Raw genomic sequence first — 19,422 nt, 5'->3', positions numbered from 1 at the left:
GAAAGTGAGTAATATAAATTGAGATCGAATTAGTAGTATATTAAAAATAAGCAAAAGAGAAAATCACATACTTTTAAGGCAAAATTATCATTTGTCTCTTATAAGTTTATAACGACAAAAATGATGCGCGAGATACAATTAATTATTAAGTAAGATACATTATATTTTATACATGATACACTAATTTGATGTACATTTTATATATGATATATTAATTCGATACGCGAGGTATATTAATTTAATTGGAGAACTTAATTAAAGGGTAGATTTATTGTTATTTATCCTAAAAATAATGCAAGGAACATTGCATCCTTATAAGAAAGTGCAAGGACTTTTTCCCAACCATTCATCCCCAATCCTTTTCCCCCCATCATTTGATAATGAATTCCTCTACTTCAAATTGCCATAGCCTCTCCACATTTCACATTTCATTTTTCTATTTCATTGTAATAACATCCACATTGCTATGCTCATCAACAGCAACAAGAGAGCTTACCAACAAATCCAAACTCAACACCTCTGATTTCATCAAAACCTCTTGTGGCACTACATTATACCCCAAATTATGCATCGAAACACTCTCACCTTATTCAAACTCCATCCAAACAAGCCCAATGGAATTAGCCAACTCTGCACTCACAGTGAGCTTAAAGGGAGCTAAATCAACCACCAACAAAATCGCGAAGATGTCTAAAGAGGAAAGCTTAGGTCCAGCAGAAGCACATGCTTTAACGGACTGTGTGGAAAACATGGAAGACTCTGTTGATGAGCTACAAAAATCACTGTTGGAAATGAAGAATTTGAATGGACCAGATTTTGAAGAGAAAATGGGGAATGTAATGACATGGGTAAGTGCTGCATTGACAGATGAAGATACTTGTATGGATGGATTTCAAGACAATTCTGCTATGAATAGCAAAGTTAAAGCTACTATTAGAAATTATATTGTTAATGTAGCACAGTTAACTAGTAATGCTTTAGCTCTTACAAAAAATCTTTCATCTTCTTAGTATATTAAAAAAATTCAATATTCACATACTTTCCTTTTACCATTTTGGAAAACAAAACAGAGTTTCTCTTCTGTATTTTCCGATTTTATGAGGGAAAAAAAAAAAGAAATTGCGGATGCCACCGTTTAACTCAAGTAAGTAATGATAATACTATTTTTGGACCAAAGTTTTAACTAAAAACTATCAAATTATACAAAATTCATATCATAAATATTAGTACTTAAATACTTCAGAGTTTGAAATAATAACATAATATTTCACTAATTAATAATATGGTAACCGATTTCAAGTCAGATAGTATTTTTGATAGCGGATACATTTTGAAATGGAAATAATTAGGGAGAGAGGCGACTAAGAGAAGAGAAATGAGAGAGTTCAGATAGTGAGTGCGTATATCCTAGATACATGCTTATCGCGCTTAAATATAGTATATCTGACATGACACAAATTACATCTAAATTGATCCGCATGTATCTATCTGAGTATGTCATATACATATGGTTGACGAAGTAAATGTGATACAGAAGATAATTTTAAAAACTAAATTTAGAATACGTCATTAGATCTCAAACTATTGAGATTTGTGTTATTTGCTCATAAAATAATGTTGGTCCTAAGCGTCGGATAGCCATGTTTGGATCTCAGACACAAAGCCCAATATATTAACACCTGGTACCATACAGGAAAAATTAGCCCAGTTGCAAATAATGGCCCAATTAGTAATGAATCACAGTCGAAAGCAATAATTTCCAATGGAAGTCCTCAGATTTTGTAACATGAGAGAATATAAAAGGAGCACTGTATAGCAAGCTAAATTTGTTATTATTAGCCAATCCTTAATGGACAGCTGTATAGGAATATTCCTTTTGTTTTACCATTTTCTAACCTTCTTCGTATCACGATACAAATCTCGACTAAATTTGAATCTCACTGCAAAGTTCCACATTAAAAGATAAAATGTTCTTAACAATCAACTTTTTTTTTACATCTTACTCTATACTCTACGGGTTTGATCTGTTTTTAGACAGAAGTTCTCAAGTTCATTCTTATTGCTTTGCTAATCAGCAAATTTTGTAATATAAAAAATGAATCGCTCACATGCGTGACAAATTTTCACCACGAGCACCAAACAATACCAAAATAGATAAAATTAGCTTAAAACATACTCTAAATAATGAACTTAGGAGTAATTCTTACACGTAAAGTGTCCCTTAAGAAGCTTTTACCTTTTTCCTTAAAGAATTCATCAATCCATTGATCCTCGATTTGCCTAGGAAGCAATGTCCTCTACTTTTTTATTTAGGAGAACAGAAAGTTTGAGCTCTATGTATTTTAGTAGGATGAATTCTACTTATGATCACGCACGTATTATTATTTGTTTTCTCTTAATGGAGTAAAATGTTAAAAATATCTAATTTAGATAATTTTTGTCGCGCTTCAACTTGAGCTCCGCTCAATTTTGAATTTTTCTCCCTATTGATCGTAGAATAACATGTTTAAATTACTATTCATAACTCAAAATGAAATTTCATTAGAACGTAAGCTTCCTAGTTACAAAACGTGTTACCTAAGGCATAATTATTGAGGTTGATGTTCAACATAAAGGAAAACACGCATCAATGCAAACGTTTTCGGCAAGTAATTGTCCACTAGAGACATCGCCTTCTCTTCTGCAGTGTTTTGTGCTTCTCATTTTTTGATCAATTTCTAGCCATGTTCACGCATTAATATCTTTAGTTGAATAATGGACTTTATAAGTATTGGCCAAACGTACCTTGAAAAAAAATTATGAACTACTGGACCTAAAAAATGTGCAATTTAATAGTTGAATATTGTAGGTGTAATTGATGTACTTAAATTACAAGTCATAGATCCACCTTGGATCTCACACGTTGATAAGTTGACTCTGCCGACGATCTCCAGATACTTCAATTACCATGTGATTGCTGCATTGGTGACGGCGCGAGATAAGCTGATACGCCTACATTCACAACTCATTTTCTAAATCAATTTTATTGCTATATTATACTCATTTCGTCTCAATTAAAGTCTAATTAAAAAGATATAATTTTAACTTGGATTCATCTAGCATGTATGTCCTTCAATTTGGAGTGCTTACTAATAAGCTTGTAAATTTATATAAAATTAAATAAATAGCGCATTTATGTCTATGTGACGTTCTACATGTACTAAGCCACATAAAACATTTGTATCCATTTGCTTAATTTTCTACAAATTTTTAGTTTTTATTTGTGCACAAGTAAAGTAGTAGGACATAGATATCAGATGAAACTAACTTAAATAGTATATTTATGTATTATGTAAAATTAAGAATATACATTAACATGTCTTGTGGTCCTGAACGTAGGATGTTGAGGCACTCTTTTATTTATACAGATCAAAAAAAGAAAATAAAATATTATCAACTTGAGCAATTAAGAAAGATTTTTCCTTCTGCCAATTTGTGACTATAAATATATTCAATTCTTCTCTCTATATTCACAATACAACAATTTCTCCTCAAAAGAAGTAATAATGGCGTCTAGTTGCCAAAGCTTGATTTTTCTCCTCTTTTCCATTGTTCTATTCTCGTCACAAACACATGTTCTAGTCACAGCTGCCAAAGACTCCAACACAAACTTCGTCAAAACCAAATGCAAAATCACTACATACCCTTCACTCTGCGTAAAAACACTAATTCCCTATGCATCTTCTGTTAAAACAAACTCCACAAAACTTTGCAAAGAAGCCCTTAACGTAGCCACAAAAGGCGCACGAGATGCCACTGCCATTGTCTTGAATCTGAAAAAACAAAAGGGAATTACGCGATATGAAGCCGCGGCTATTAAGGACTGCATAGAAGATGTGAAGGATGCAGTGTACGAACTGAAGCTAGCTGTTGAAGCAATAGGACATTTAGGCGATAAAGATAAGGCATTTCAGTTGGCTAATGCTAAAACATATGCAAGTGCTGCTATAACAGATGCAGACTCGTGCACAGGTGGGTTAACTGATCAGGGTAAGGTAAATCCAAAAGTGATGGATGCTATAAGTAGAAGTATGGCTGTTGTTATTAAACTTAGCAGTAATGCCTTGTCACTCATTAACCATATTTATGAATGATGAATAGTGACACTTTGTATTGAAAAAGTTACTTATCATCCATTTTATTGCTATAATTAATTAACATTGATTGCATTTGTAACGTTTGTACTAAAATTTGTGTTACGAATATTCATACGTAGAAATAGCAACAAACCACTTTCAATTTTTGTAACAAATCCAAACGTAAAAATAGCAACAAATCACTTTCAAAGGAAACAAACTCCTAATTGAAAGTTGCTGACTTGTGCACGTAATGTTCAGCGACCGCTTCAATTTCAACTTATTTTAGATTTGCTTCCAATTTTTTGAGCATATTTTAGATATTTAATGCTTGGTGATGAATTAATTAGTATGAGAACTTAGTTAGTGTTGTTGATGAGGGTTCTCAGTATTAAATTATATTGTAAAATAAAATAAGTTGCCTAATGTTAAAATTTCATTAGACCTTGACAAAAAAAAAAGTATAGACTAAAGTAGAGAAAAAAAAGGAAGATATAACAAATAAACCCAAGTAAAAATACAAAAACTTGATAACGATCATCGTAATTATCGGAACGTCTAAGTAAGTGATAACGATTAATATGGCCATACGATTCTTCCCGTTGCCAATTTGATTTCCATAAATACACCTTCATATCTTTTCTCTTTATTCCCAACACACACACACACAAAAAAAAAATGGATAGCAAAACCTTGATTTTCCCCATTTTGGCAATAGTTTTATTGATCACACAAACAGCTACAGGTACGAAAGAGTCGTACACAAACTTCATCAAAACCAAATGCAACGTAACCACAGAGCCTACACTTTGTGTGAAAACACTAATGCCGTATGCTTGTACCGTAAAAAACAACCCCAGAATACTTTGCATAGAAGCCCTTAAAGTAGCGATAAAAGGCACACGCAGCGCGGGGGTGATTGTGTCTAATCTTGAAAAAAAGGAGGGAATTTCCAAATATGAAGCTGTGGCTTTTAGAGACTGCGTAGAAGCTGTGAAAAGTGCAGAAGACGAACTGAGGAAGACTGTTAAAATAATAGGACATCTAAATGGTGCTGAAGATAAAGAATCTCAGTTGCATAACGCTATATCGTACACAAGTTCTGTATTAACAAATGTACAAACATGCATCTATGGTTTCGACGAATTGGAGGAAAAGGCAAATCCCAATGTGGAGACGGGAATATCTAGAAGCATGGGTGTTATTATAGATCTCTCCAGCAATGCCTTGTCGCTCATTACCCATCTTTAGTTTAACAATTCTATGCTTTCATTTTTTTAACCCTCCCTAGGAAGCTCTCACTTTGCTGACTCGAACGAGTTTGGAAATGAGGGGTTCTTACCATCAATTTTGTGGTTCAGATCCATAGATTTGGTAATAATTCGTTTCTTCTTATAATATATTTGTGGATCTGATATCATTTTTATTTATTGTCTGATTAACCATAAATATAGTATAATTAGTTTGATGTGCAAGATATGTTTTTTTTAAAAACAATTTCTTAGAGTTGGTTTTTGAAGATTGTGGTGCTTAATTGGGTTTGCAATTTGGAATGTTCTGATTTTCAAAGCTTGCATATGGGGATAGAAAATGGATTGATTAAAATATTTTTTCTATTATATTGAACATTTTAGTTATTCCATGATTGACATGTTGGTACAAGTTCTATACAAAATTGGTATCTTTAGACCCAATACTTATTTAGAAAAAGAAGACCTAAAAATGTGAAGTAGATCTTATTCGGACCTAAAATTAGCTAAGAATAACAACTTTATATTGAAGTAACTTGCCATTTGGATTCCTATTGTATGCTCAGCATGATTTTAGGATCAGGATACGAGATTGACTATAGCTACTTATTCTTACTTCCTAATGTATGTGCACTTTTATCATTTATGTCCTAGAATCATAAAAATACCAGACTCTCCTTAGTTCTTTGCAAAATCATAAAAAAAAAAAAAATTATTTTTCAATGGTAAAAACTGATGAAACCCTTTTCCTCATATTTGAGGTGTTAATAATATCTTGTACTACATTAGTCCCATTGAAAACATCCATATTGTCACTTGCAGAATAAATAAATAAATCATAACATAAAATATGTAAAAAAATATATATTTTATAAATATCAGTACTCTACATTGAATTTGGGGAGTGAAGTAAAGCCGTAGGACTTCAACACCCTGTACCCAAACTTGTGTACAACTTAAATAGTGAGAATGTATATAAAATCAACATCAATAATACAAATATAATAATGTTTACGCCAATTAAATTAATACACTAGTTTTAAATGTAAACTAATGTAAGATAAGTTAACGAAGCGCCAACCATAGCCATGGAGGACGACCAGCCAATGGAGGACGCGGCGGATGAGCTGCTGTTGGTGGTGGTTCTAGGACGACGAGGTACTGTGGTCCATGTGGTGGTTGGAGTTCCAGTACGACCAGACGCGGTACTAGCCTTGCTTCCACCACTCACGCCCTTTGCAACGCTAGGTGTCAATAGAATGCTCATAATGATAGAAAGCACAAACACAATCTTCATAACGTTTTTCATCTTCTTTCTTAGATCTTGCTAATATACTATCAAATTGTATTGTACTGAGCGTCTAAAAGATAAAAAAAAAATGTAGACACTATCAAGATTATATTTTTCCTTGACGTTCTTACTATTTTGTCTTGTTATTGTCTCACTTTGGATATAGGAGAATAAGTGAATTTGAAGCAACAAACACATTTATATATTTATAAGGAACAAGGGAGCTGGTAATTTCTCATTATATAGAAAGGCAATTTGGCAACAGAGGATTAGGAACTTTATTTGACCTAGTGTCCAACTTGAGAAGCAGAGAATTAGTCAACCTATAAGAATTTGAATAGAGTTTTTAAAGGAAATTTTGACATGTGAAAACTGAAAATAACATATAGATTTTTATTTGATAGTGATGTTTTCATCATAAAACAAAAAAATTATCTATGTTGAGACGCGTATATTTCACTGTTTCTAAAGAGATATAGGTTCATTTTGAAAATTTTTTATCGATCCAAAAATAATGTTCTTATTGACTTGTCTCTACAATAGCCGAACAGACATTGTATAATTAATCAATAAACTTAGGAAACGAGTTGAAACCAAAGCTCTGATAAAAAAACTATTTTTTCTTCAATTAAATGCTCTTCTTTTTAATAATTTTCATGTACTCTGTATTTTTCTTATACCTAGCTAATATAATATAATATAATATAATATACTCCTAAAACTTGTCACTATTTATAGACGACATATTTTTTCTCATACTCCCTCCTTTTATTTTTATCTGTTATGTTATATTTTTATTTTTATTTTTTCATGTTATATTTTTCGAAAGTCAATTTAATTAATTTTAAAGTTAAATTAAATTATATTAATTTAATATTTTAAACAAAAAATTTAAATATTCAAAACTATATGTAACATACTATAAATTGCATTTTTTTCTATATTAATATGATAAAAAAATACATTAAATATAAATTAAATTTTTTATAATTTAACTTTAAAAATAGAAATTATGACAAATAATAGTGGGCGGAAAAAGTATTAAATAAACGAAGGTGGGATTGTAATGTGTGTAAATTAAAAAAAAATCCTTAAAAAGTTATATACATTATAAACATAGAGATAAAATAGTAATAAAATAAAAAGTTCAGAAATTATAGAAGTTTCATAAAATGCCACGTATATTATACCATTAACTTAAAAAAAATGCGACAAATAAATGCATAACAAATGCTACCAACGTGCAGCAGCACATTTTGACATTGTAAAATGATAGCACTTCAACACAATATTTGATATTAAAATGCTCAATACCCAATATGTGAATTACAATATTCAATCGTGAAACTTTTTTTGACGGGAATGATTTAAGTGACTAAATCGCTGCCAAGGCAGCGATTTTGAAAAAAAAATAATTTAAAATCGCTGCTTAGGTAGAGATTTCATTTTTATTAAAAAAAAAATCATGTTTTGTAAAATCGCTGCAGAGGCAGCGATTTTGTTTTTTCAGTGAAGTAAATTATTGTTGATGCAGCGAATTTACCGTTTTAGTTAATATAAAATTGTATATACCATTTTGAAATTTTTGTTAATATTTTGTACCCTTTAGGCTCCGGACTCCTGTTTATTTGCAATATCTTAATGTGTATATGAATTTAAACGCTATATCAACAAAATATTATAAAAAACCTCATTTTAATAAAATATTTTTTAAAAATAAAAATAGTACTTTGAACATTTTATCGTAACAAGGTAGTATGATTTATCTTTTAAGAATTTAATATTAAGTTACATCAGTAATATGACTATTCTTTGCACTCATAAATTTTGAGAATCTAATATAATGCAATTAAAACAGTTGATATATAGTAGTAATATAATGTTTATGAAAACATTTTATTATAATAGACATTTGTTATTGTTATCGGTCAAATAATTAATACTTTCTTATATTCTAAAATCGTGCTAAATATTATATCACGGATATTGATTAATTTATGAAAATAAAAGACCTGTAATAAGTTAATAAGAATAAAGAGAATTGTAAAGATAAGCATGTAATTAACATTAATTAAATAAGAAACAACTTTTTATGAGTTGTTGTGTTGTAGTTGAATTAATATAAGAGTCTTCTTTTTTAGGTCTGAATGATGTTAAGAGTGTGCTACAAATCTGATTCATTCAGATATATTCAATCATTAAAAAACCTAGAAAAAAATAAAATAAATCAACTTAATAAAATAAATCTGAATAATTAAAATTCAATCTAAAAAAATAAACATACATAATAAGGAGAATTAAATAATTAAAATTAAAGCATTAAGTGTAAACAAATGAAATCTCGCATTATCATCATTAAAAGATATACAGTATATTGTTACAAATTTGGGTGGTGAATGGTGACTATAATTTTAAATAAATATATAGGGCAAAAAAGATGCTAGTTTGAAAATTCATTTAATGTTTAGAACAAAAAAGTGTCGTTGACCCACTTTCTTATTGTTTTTTCTACGATACAATAATTTTAGTTGGTGTGCGTTTAATAATGAATATCAAATGGGATGTTTATCTAATTTACCATTACATTACAAGTGGGAGAGACACCAAATGAGACATTGACAGGATATTAGACTTTGAATTATTTTGTCGCCTCGCCGCCGATGATTCCGATTTAAGTCTTCTTGCAAATATCGTTATAATATATCAACTAATGGAGCAAAGGTATAAATAAGTGAATTGGATTAAATTTGAGCTAATATGATTAACTGATTATATATGATATATAAAAATTAAAAAACATTTCAAAAGATATTTTGTTGGTCAATTTAAATTTCATATCCACTAAATTTTCAGTTAGACTTAATTAAACAAGTTTGATTGAATTGAGTCAGTAAATAAACATAAAAAACGAAAGTTCACAGTGATTGAAAAAGAATGTGATGCTTTCAAAAATGATTATTATCTGAGCTTAATTGGAGATCTATATTTATAGCTTGATTAATACATGTTAAAAAAGGAGAGAAATGAGCAAAATACAATTGATATAATTGATCTGTATCAGAAACAAACTATTAGAAGGAGGGCGGCGAACGAGATCTAGGAGCAAGTGTAATGACCCGAACGGTTACTTTTAGAAATTTTCATAAAATTATTATTTTATCCCTCCCGATAGTGGTTTGAAGTTATTTTTGAATGAGTTTTGTAATTGGCTTTAAATTTTGAGTTACCAAATAGGAATTTTGAAAATTTGAAAGACTAAAGTTGTTAAAAATAGTTTCTAGTATCTTTTAAAGTTTCACTGTCGATTCCATCGGTCTTGAATGTTGAAATAGGTCCAAAAGAGTAATCGATTTCAGATTCGATTTTTTTTTAATAAAAGATTTGAGGTCTTAAGTTGGTAATTATTAAAATTTTAGCCTTAAGGTTGACTTTTGGTCAATATTCGGGATCTGGATGCTTGGATCGAAATTCTGAGAGTTTCGTCGAAGTATTCGAGGGACAAAGCCTAAAAGAGGTCATGGTTAAATTTCTAAGAGGTCTCGAGATTTTTTAGGTTTTATGTTAGTTTCTTATGACTTTCAGGGATGTCAGGATAAGGAGATCTCAAATTCATGTTTCAACAGTTTCAATGAGTTCAAATCGTTAGGTATAGTCAAATTGCATATATGGTTTGTGTGTATAGAATTTCAAACGAATCCCACAGATACATTTTAATGATTTGAAAGTTGGTTGTGTTTGCTGGTGTTTGCAAGCCTCGCTTTCGCGAAGGCCAGTCACTTAAGTGATCTTCGCAGAAACAAAGAAGATTTGCTTAGTGAGAGGCCTCACTTAGGGGGAACCCTTTTTCTTAATCGACATAGGAGTGGGTTTTTATTTGAAATTTTAGAGTTTAACTCCCATTTTCATTTTTGAGAAATCAGTGGAGGAGATTGTAAAAGTGCTAAATCATTTGGGTAAGTTTTTGTGACCATTAAAGTTTATTTTTCTTTTATCATTGATGGATTTTAACATCAAAACTTGAGATTTTGATTGGAAAAATGACAAGGTTTTTTAAGAACTTGAGTTCTAAATTAAAATATTAATTGTGAACTGATTTAATTTTCTTTTTCAAATGATTTTCACCAATGAGTTTCAAATGTCCTATATAATATTTTCAAGTAAAAATTTTTGGATTCAAACCACATTTTCAAAATGTATGATATGATATTTTTATTTCCAAAATCTTATTGTGATTACATAATTGAATTAGATTGTGTGGCTCTAGACATGGTTTAAAAGAGAAAGACTGAAGTCTTGAATTGACTTTTATTGAATTGAGGGAAGTGATCTCCTAAACCTTATATAATTTGTAAAATTGTGTGTATTTTCCTTCGTTGTATGTGTTGGGGAGTGATGATAATAAAGTGATGACATCATTGTTCCGCTTGGGTAATCTTAATGAAAAAAGCAACGCGTTGTTTATAATGTTTTGTGAATTGTCTTGTTGTGGACTCTGTTTGGTTGATTGATGAAATGCTTTGCTGACATTTTTGTGGACTTCAATTGCTTGAAGAATTGGTGTCTCTTCCTTATAATGTGAAATTGCTTAGTTGCATTGATTTTTGTGCTTCGCGATGAGACATGTGATATTAAGCCGAAGGAAAATAATTTCGACAAATAATGTGACATGAAGCCAAAATAAAATGGTGCCGACTATAGATGAGATATAACGTCGAAAGAAAATGGTTTCAGCTAGTGACTATTATGATTCGATGAAATTGATACTTGAGCACTTGATGCTTGTCTGTTGTTGATTTGTGATTGTTGGACTATGATTGTTAAGCCTTGTGAACCTTACATTGTGAAGCTTTTATGCAGGGATGATTTCAATGCAAGTTGTAGTTTGAGGAGGTTTGTTGGGATGAAAGCAATACTCATTTTTTAGTTAGTTTTGCTTTATTTGATAGGTTGCATGCTGAATACCATGTTGGTTGATACTCACTCCTTACTTCGAAACTTGTATATGTCTTGAGCCTAGATCCGGACCGGTGTTATCTTCTTCTTCTTCTTGTATATTTGAGACTTTCAGAGGACTATGATAGGTAATTATTGTCATTCCGGCACCCTCTTGTTTCTTATTTTATATTTTGTTGATCAATTTGAGAAAAAAAGACAGTGAGACTTGTGATTATCTTTCAACTCCGCACTTTATATATCAATGACTTTTACACGTGAGAATCAAGTTTTGGGGTTATGTTTTAGAATGAATAAGTTTTCCACTCTTATGTCATTCTTATTTTACTTATCTCATTTATTTCGTATTGAGAAACTTTCGCATTAGTCACTCAAAGTAACTTAATTACGTCTTATAGATATAGTTTGTTGATCACAATTCGTAGCTACACGTTATAGGGAAGAGATTGACGAGCGAGATTGGGAGAGGAAGGAGAAAGGCAAGCAAGAGAGTGAGAGAGAAGCGAATTGTAAATTTATATATGTCAAAATACTGCTATACATTTGTGCAAAGTTTGAACCAACTTTCAAAACTCAAACAAAAAAACTTGGGGTCAATACGAAGAGGGACAAAATGATAGTTTTATAAAAATTTCCAAAAATGACCCATTGGGTCATTACAAAGTCATGACAATATAGATCCACATCAATTACACAAAAAATAAATTATATTTACGCTGATTATATGAACTTGTTGAAAGAATATACAGTAGTGAAATTGCTCCATCATTAACCAAAGATATCGAATTTACACTCTTAATATGAAAAAATATACTAATAAGAGTATCACTCAAAATGGGTAAATGGAGCTCAAATATGTGGCAGACCAAAATAAAAAATAGTTCAAAAATAAACAAAAGTAAAGTAAGCAAACAAAGTCATCGCCATGGAAGACCAGCCAAAGGAGGTGGATGATGAGCTATTGCTGTGTCTATTGCTGTTGCTGCCGACCATCGTCGGGCGAGCACGAGCTGATGGGATCCATGTGGTGGTTGCAGTTCCACTGCTACCAGACCCACCTCTAGACTTGGTTCCACTACCACCAGATCGTCTACTTCCACCACTTCGGCCACTACTACCCCCCTTCGCAACGGTAGGTGTCAGGAGTATGCACACGATGATAGAAAGCACAATCACAACCTTCATAACGCTCTTCATCTTTTTTTCACAACTCCCACACCTTTTTATTATATACGTTGACAATGTAAAAGATATGAAAAGATTAAAAAAAAACTTCTCAATAGTCAATACTATAAAGATTCTCGTTGTTTGAGCTTGTTATTGTCTCTCTTTGTGGGTAAGAAAAAAAAGTTTAGATATATATGCTGAAGCAAACAAGCATGATTTTACAATTTTTTTATAAAGAAGAAGAGAAGTCAATAAAACTTTCTTCAACACGGTTTGAATGATTTGCCAACTTGAGAAGTATGAGAAGTCAACTGGAATTTGTAATTATATGATGTTTTCATCCAATTTTATATCCTTAATTTTCTGTCATTACATGTGTTACAAGACTCAAGGTGGAAGCATTTAATGGTAATGATCTTCCACAACTAATATACTGTATATATTATTACAAATTTGAGCGACCACTAATTTTAAATCGTTATATAAAAATAAAATATTTTTTTATTTGGATTTGTTTGTCTCTATTTGAATGGTTAAATAATATTTTTTTAAAATATTTTAACTATATAGCTATCGTTATTTTTATAGTATATTTTTATATAATTTTTAAATATGTAAACTTTATTTTTTAACTTTTCTTATTTCGAATCAAATCAAACGAACTAACATGGAGGTGTACCGTGGTTTGAAAACTCGTCCAACAAATTGTTGTGTGACCCACATCCAAACTTTGTCAAATTCTGATTAATATTTTGGTCAAATAGTGTTTTTGACTTGGCGTTCAACTAATATTGGCTGGGAATTTGAATTATTTTGTCACGTGGGTAGCTTGAAAATGATTTTTTGTGGAAAGATCATTAAAAAAAAATGTAACAACTCAAATGGTTGGGCCTTATCAATAAAGAGGGGAGGAGTTGATTTGGATGGTAAATATTTTTCTATTTTTATTTTAAAATTATAAATTTGAGTTATCGAAAAAAAATATCGAATAATCCATGACTAGACATCTGAAGGTATGAGAATGAGGGCTAATGAACAAGTCAAAATTCAAATCACATTATCAAAAATTAAATTTTAATGTGTTAATAATGTGAAACAAAGAAATTTTCTTTTGTTTAGTTAAACGGCCAAAATAAGCAATGTCGATAAAGGTAAAAATCAGTGTTGCCTTAGTTAATCCTTCCTGCAAAGTAAAGTATATAAATAAATAACCTTACTTCAAAATAATAACCATTTGATAATGTTGGCAAATCAACACCAAAAGTATTACTTGGAATTGACAAAGAAAAAGAAAGAAATGCATTTGAGACTACATGAACAAATGGAAAGAAAAAAAAGAAAGAGAAGCTTCATCTGATGTGTATGTGCCAAGAGTTAGAGTGAAGTTTAGTTAATTACAATTATATAATTATAGAAATTGGAAGTTATTTGAATTGTAGTCATTAATTGGTGTTAAGATTTTAATATGGAAAATTGTATATAATAGCAAATTAATAATCTAGATTAAACGGAATATCTAGGGTTTGATTTAATTGTGCTCCATAGCAAATATTAGCTAAAATTTGCTAGCGTTTCTCTCCCAAAAATCTCGCTCGCCACTCTCCATTCTCGCTCGCCTCTCTCGCTTTATACACAGAAGTGTATAATTCTGTTTCTGTTTTGTATAAAGCGAGAGAAAATTGTATATACACATGCAAAAATGTATATCTTCGTGTTATACACTTAATTATACAATTTACAAACATTTTACTTCAAATATTGCAGAAAAAAAAAGGCCAACGAATTATACAATTGCAGTGAAATATAATTTTCTCTAGCTTTATACAACAGAAGTGTATATATTGTGTTTCTGTTTTTGTATAAAGCGAGAAAATCATATATCTTCTTGCTATACACTTATAATTATGCAATATACATACATTTTAATTCGATTCAATTGTATGCAAAACAAATTATACAATTGCAGCGAAATAAGCCAGCGAATTATACAATTTAGGCCAGCGAATTATACAAATGTATATGTATAGCAAATTATACAGTTTTATGCTTGTTATGGAGCGCAATTATGCAAAGTTTGCTATAGCATACAAATATGAATTTTTTGTTTGCTATATGTGAAAAGTTGCCCATTTTAATATGTTAATGCTAAATAAAGAATGATTCCTAGCCTTCTGATTATGGGCCTATTGTTCGGTTATTGAGGTAGCCTCAAAGGCCGTCACTTACAATCATAACTCATGTGCCTATTCTGAGCTGGTCAAAGTCTATCTTGAATCACTTTTACCTGCTCCAAAGCCTACTAAATCAAGTTTGTGTGTCACATGGTTTAGGCTTTGTAGACTCAAACCAACCAATTAGAGAGCGACAATGCCTATTATATAAGGCCTCAAATGGGGCCATATAGATGTTGAAATGGTAGATGCTATTATACGCAAATTCAACATATGTTGTAAAAATGTGGACAATTCATCCAACTAGTTCAACAATTTTTCACATATATTTACATTTCGTTCGATTTTACTCCTTAGACACTTTCAAATACACATTAAGTGGGTCATGAACATTCGAGTTCTGGTTCATCCCTTGAATATTCCGCCGACAACTCAAAAATAATCGCAGATGAGAAGACCAATTTGAGTAAAATCTCTCTCTTTTCGCCGTTCTTTATTATTTCTCCCTCTAAAATTATCATGATTAATTTATAATTTAAATTTTTTATTTTGATTATTCTTTTAAAATGTAGAAGAAATTGGTTTGTTTTAGTTTCTTTTATTAAGTTTGAAAATATTTTTTAAATATACACTTCACTTTGATTTTTATTACTCTTGAATCCATCACTTTTAAAAAAAAATAATCAATGGGTATTTTTTAAAAAAAATTAATTTAATTTATTAGATATGTTCTAAATAAGTTAATTGAAAAATTATTTATTCATTAAATGCATTTGTTGTTGATAATTTTTATTCCAAACATCCATTTAAAAAACTTCAACAATGATAATGGTAAAAAATGTTGTATAGATAAACAAGAAGAAAGAGAGAGAGAAAAGAAAATTAATAAAACTGGAAATTTAAATATAAATAGGCAACTCACTCATTTAAAGAGAGTAAAATACACTCTATGCCAACTCAACACTTAAGGGGTTATTATTCCATTTTAAAGTAGATTAGGCGGGTATACGACTCCCGCGGAGGATAGGTGTGCAATTTGGAATTTCGTAATAGATGGGGGTCATTTGGTTATTTTCTCTTCTTTTTTATATGACAATAGAAACCCGCAATCACTACCATATGAGTGCGCATACGATAAAATCCCCGCTTCTATACAATAGCTCGCAAACCACATAAGATAGGTAACCCACACTAGACAAGCCTATGCGACGAGTTCGAAGTAGAAGGTAAACCCCTTAGTTTCTCTTTTAAGTTCATAAAGATTATTAAGTTTTTGCTTTGAGCTCTAAATATGCATTTATAGTGACTTTTAGTTCTAGATGTCCATCCTTGAGTTGATAACTCCAAAATATTTAAATTTGTCAAGGCCAGTTATAAATACATAAAATATTTTTATTGATATTAGTAATATAATTGAACTTTTATGCTTTGTTCAAAAGTATCACAATTATCAAATTATTTTGTTAGATCGACTTGTCTATATAAATAAAAAAGAAAGATTATCCGAACCAAAGCTCAAAATAAATCAAATCTAAAAATAGTGTGGCGCCCAAAATCTCAAAATCTTAGATCCGCTTGTTCAAGCCGTGAAAGAAACCACTAATACTTGCATTTGATTAGGTTGTCCACCTCGCTCCCTTTGTAGTGTAGAACTTCTCCAAACCGTGCTAACTTGGGATGTTTTGTACACCAAACTGCTTAGATTGATATTTCTTGTTCACCATTTAAAGAAATGTATGCATATGTGTTATTAACATTGAGCAATCAATTTACAGAGTGTTATTTTGACTAAATGCCAATAGACAGTAGTAATCATACAACAAACAACCATTAATCAATAAAAACTTAGGTTCAAAGGGACTAGGAGTCAAAACACAGATTCTCTAGGGAACTTTTGAGCTAAAATAATGAAGATATCTTATCGAAATCTACAAGGAAACTGGACAGCCACTAATGTTGATGTCAAAATCGACTTAACATTTATTTAGCTCTTAAGAAATGCACACCATAACACACTAGCAGGAGATAAGAATTCGAGACGTTCTAAAAAATATTTCAACATGACCTAGATTTGGATTTTATTTTTCGAAATACAAACGAGCTTAAATAATTAGTGGTCGACAAAAAAAATCGATTACAGTCAGAAACGCTAGACAACTTAGTTTGATGCAACTAGGCAAGAAAATTATGATAGCACGGGACATGAACCAATATCATGGATATAGAAACCGAAGAGATATAGACATCATTCAAACTTTTCAAGAAACAAGGGTAAGCTTTACACCACTAAGCTAACCTTGATGCAAATCTACAATAATTAATAACAGATAGTATTAAATAAATAGTATTAAATAATATTAGTATTTACTGTGTACTAATCCTAGTCCTATTAGGATTAGTAATCCTTAATCCTAGTCCTATTAGGATTAGTACTCATTCCTATATCTCCTATATATATCTCCCATGTATTCCCTTATTAGTTCAACACTTCAATACAATCAATATTCCTTCATGGTATCAAGAGTCAGGAAACCTAGATCTTCTTTTCTCTAGGTTTTTTTCTCTCTTTAGGGCACCGATCGTTCCCTCTCTTCTCTTGGGCGGCGGCAACCATGACAACTGAGGTGGATCCTCTCGATTCACTTCCTTCTAGCGTTAAACTCCTTATCAAGCATCTTCATGCCCTGATTCCCAAAAAATTATCAGACATAAATTACCCTACATGGAAAATCACCATTCATACAGCCCTTGAGGCCAATTACCTTCTCAAATACGTCGATGGAAGCACAGAACCGCTGCCGGCAGTCATCACCGCCACGGACAAATCAGAAAAAACCAATCCGGCCCATGCCGCCTGGAAAGCCGTGGATGGCCAGATCCGATCATGTTTGATTGCGGTCATCTCTCCCACGGTCCAGAAACACGTCCGATCCTACACAACTGCTTCAGCCCTGTGCACGGACCTCGCAACATGCTATGCATCAATTTTCCACTCTCATATTTTTCAATTGCGTGATCATCTCCACACAATTACCAAAGGCACAAAAACTATGGCGGAGTATTTAGAAGAGGTCTCCACCATCATCACAGCCCTCGACACCGTGAACGAAATTATTCCCGAAAAAGATCTCGTCACATGCGTCGTTCCGGGGCTCCCATCAGCTTACTCCTCCATTAAACAGGCGGTTCGCATCAGTCCAACGCCCGTTGACCTGGCTACTCTCTCCTCGTGGCTAAAAAGTGAAGAAATCAATGTGGATCTGGAGAGCAAACTTCTTCTCCGAGAAGTCGCTGTTATGGAGCCGGCCACTGCCCTCACCGCAAGCCAGAACTATCGCGGGGGGCGTGGTGGCGGCCAGCAGGGGAGCCGCGACGGCTACGGCAGAAACAGCGGAGGCCGCGGGCGCGGCGGTCGGCAGGGCAGTCGTCCGCCGTACGACGGTCAGCAGCACGGCAGCAACAATAGCCTGCACTCCTTCGGTAGCGGCGGACAGTCATCTTCCAGCGGCGGGCAGGGCACTTACGAGCGGGATCGTCCAACTTGTCAAATCTGTCAGAAAACAGGACACACCGCTGTTTGTTGCTGGTTTCGGTATGAGGAGAGCCGAAATAGTGATAACCGTGCCAATTATGCATCTCAAGCCGGCCCTTCCTCTGAATGGCTGTTGGGTACTGGGGCCAACATGCACGTTACTTCTGATCTATCCAAGCTTAACGCTCCAAATCCATATCATGGCTCCAATGGTATTACTGTTGGCTACGTTGAGTTCCTTAATATTTCTCACACTGGCACGGGTACCATTAAAACCCCCACCGTTATCTTTCACCTAGGTAACCTTATCCACGTCCCTTCTATTAAAACCAATCTCCTTTCAGTTCACCAATTCACAAAAGACAATAATTGTTCACTCTTGTTCACCTCTAATGATTTTCAAATCCTAGACAATACTACCAAGAGGGTGATTTTTTAGGGCCTCTGTGAGCATGGTCTGTACGTTCTTCCTGGCACAAGTTCGTCTGCCCACCCAGTTTCAGAAAGCGTTCCTGTGGCTCCGGTGGCTCTTTCGACTGATGGCCACAGTCTGTTGTGGCACAGTCGTCTGGGTCACCCGTCTACTCAAATAATAAATTCTTTAATGTCTCAATTAGGTTTTTCTTCCATTCATGTAAACAATTGTGACTCCTGTTCAATTGCTAAATCTCATAAATTACCTTTTACTTTATCTGAGAAGCGTACAACTGCACCTTTTCAACTTATTCATTCTGACCTATGGGGTCCTACTGCTGTTCCTTCATTTGCTGGTTTTCGCTATTTATTTGTTTTGTGGATGATTTTACAAAATACACTTGGTTGTACCCACTAAAACACAAATCACAGGCATACACCACCTTTGTCACTTTTGAAAAAATGGTCAAAACACAATTCAATTCTCATGTTAAACTTTTTCGAAGTGACAATGGAAAGGAATATGTCA

The 19,422-nt window shown here is 32.4% G+C and overlaps 4 protein-coding genes across 4 annotated transcripts; 3 read left to right on the top strand and 1 right to left on the bottom strand.

Moving 5' to 3' along the window:
• The first annotated feature begins 296 nt into the window (after positions 1 to 296).
• Positions 297 to 1,067, top strand: LOC101248953 (21 kDa protein-like). Its single transcript, XM_004234888.5, has one exon. It carries the CDS (start codon positions 381 to 383, stop codon positions 1,008 to 1,010), a length of 630 nt encoding a protein of 209 aa, XP_004234936.1. The 5' UTR covers positions 297 to 380; the 3' UTR covers positions 1,011 to 1,067.
• A 1,732-nt stretch (positions 1,068 to 2,799) lies between these two features.
• On the top strand, positions 2,800 to 4,160 carry LOC101248554 (pectinesterase inhibitor 4-like). Its single transcript, XM_004235048.5, has one exon. It carries the CDS (start codon positions 3,546 to 3,548, stop codon positions 4,131 to 4,133), a length of 588 nt encoding a protein of 195 aa, XP_004235096.1. The 5' UTR covers positions 2,800 to 3,545; the 3' UTR covers positions 4,134 to 4,160.
• A 780-nt stretch (positions 4,161 to 4,940) lies between these two features.
• Positions 4,941 to 5,366, top strand: LOC101248853 (pectinesterase inhibitor 4-like). Its single transcript, XM_004235049.5, has one exon. It carries the CDS (start codon positions 4,941 to 4,943, stop codon positions 5,364 to 5,366), a length of 426 nt encoding a protein of 141 aa, XP_004235097.3.
• Positions 5,367 to 6,404: 1,038 nt separating this feature from the next.
• LOC138347637 (extracellular serine-rich protein ARB_03024-like) lies at positions 6,405 to 12,806 on the bottom strand. Its single transcript, XM_069295942.1, has 2 exons — positions 12,523 to 12,806; positions 6,405 to 6,609 (listed from the first exon to the last, which is right to left on the bottom strand). The coding sequence occupies exons 1-2, from the start codon at positions 12,804 to 12,806 to the stop codon at positions 6,405 to 6,407; spliced, it is 489 nt and encodes a 162-aa protein (XP_069152043.1).
• Positions 12,807 to 19,422: the final 6,616 nt, after the last annotated feature.

This window comes from Solanum lycopersicum, chromosome 3 (assembly GCF_036512215.1).
Source record: "Solanum lycopersicum chromosome 3, SLM_r2.1".
NCBI classification, from domain to species: domain Eukaryota; kingdom Viridiplantae; phylum Streptophyta; class Magnoliopsida; order Solanales; family Solanaceae; genus Solanum; species Solanum lycopersicum.
The sequence above is the reverse complement of the archived record's forward strand: the minus strand, read 5'-3'. Positions and strand labels throughout refer to the sequence as shown.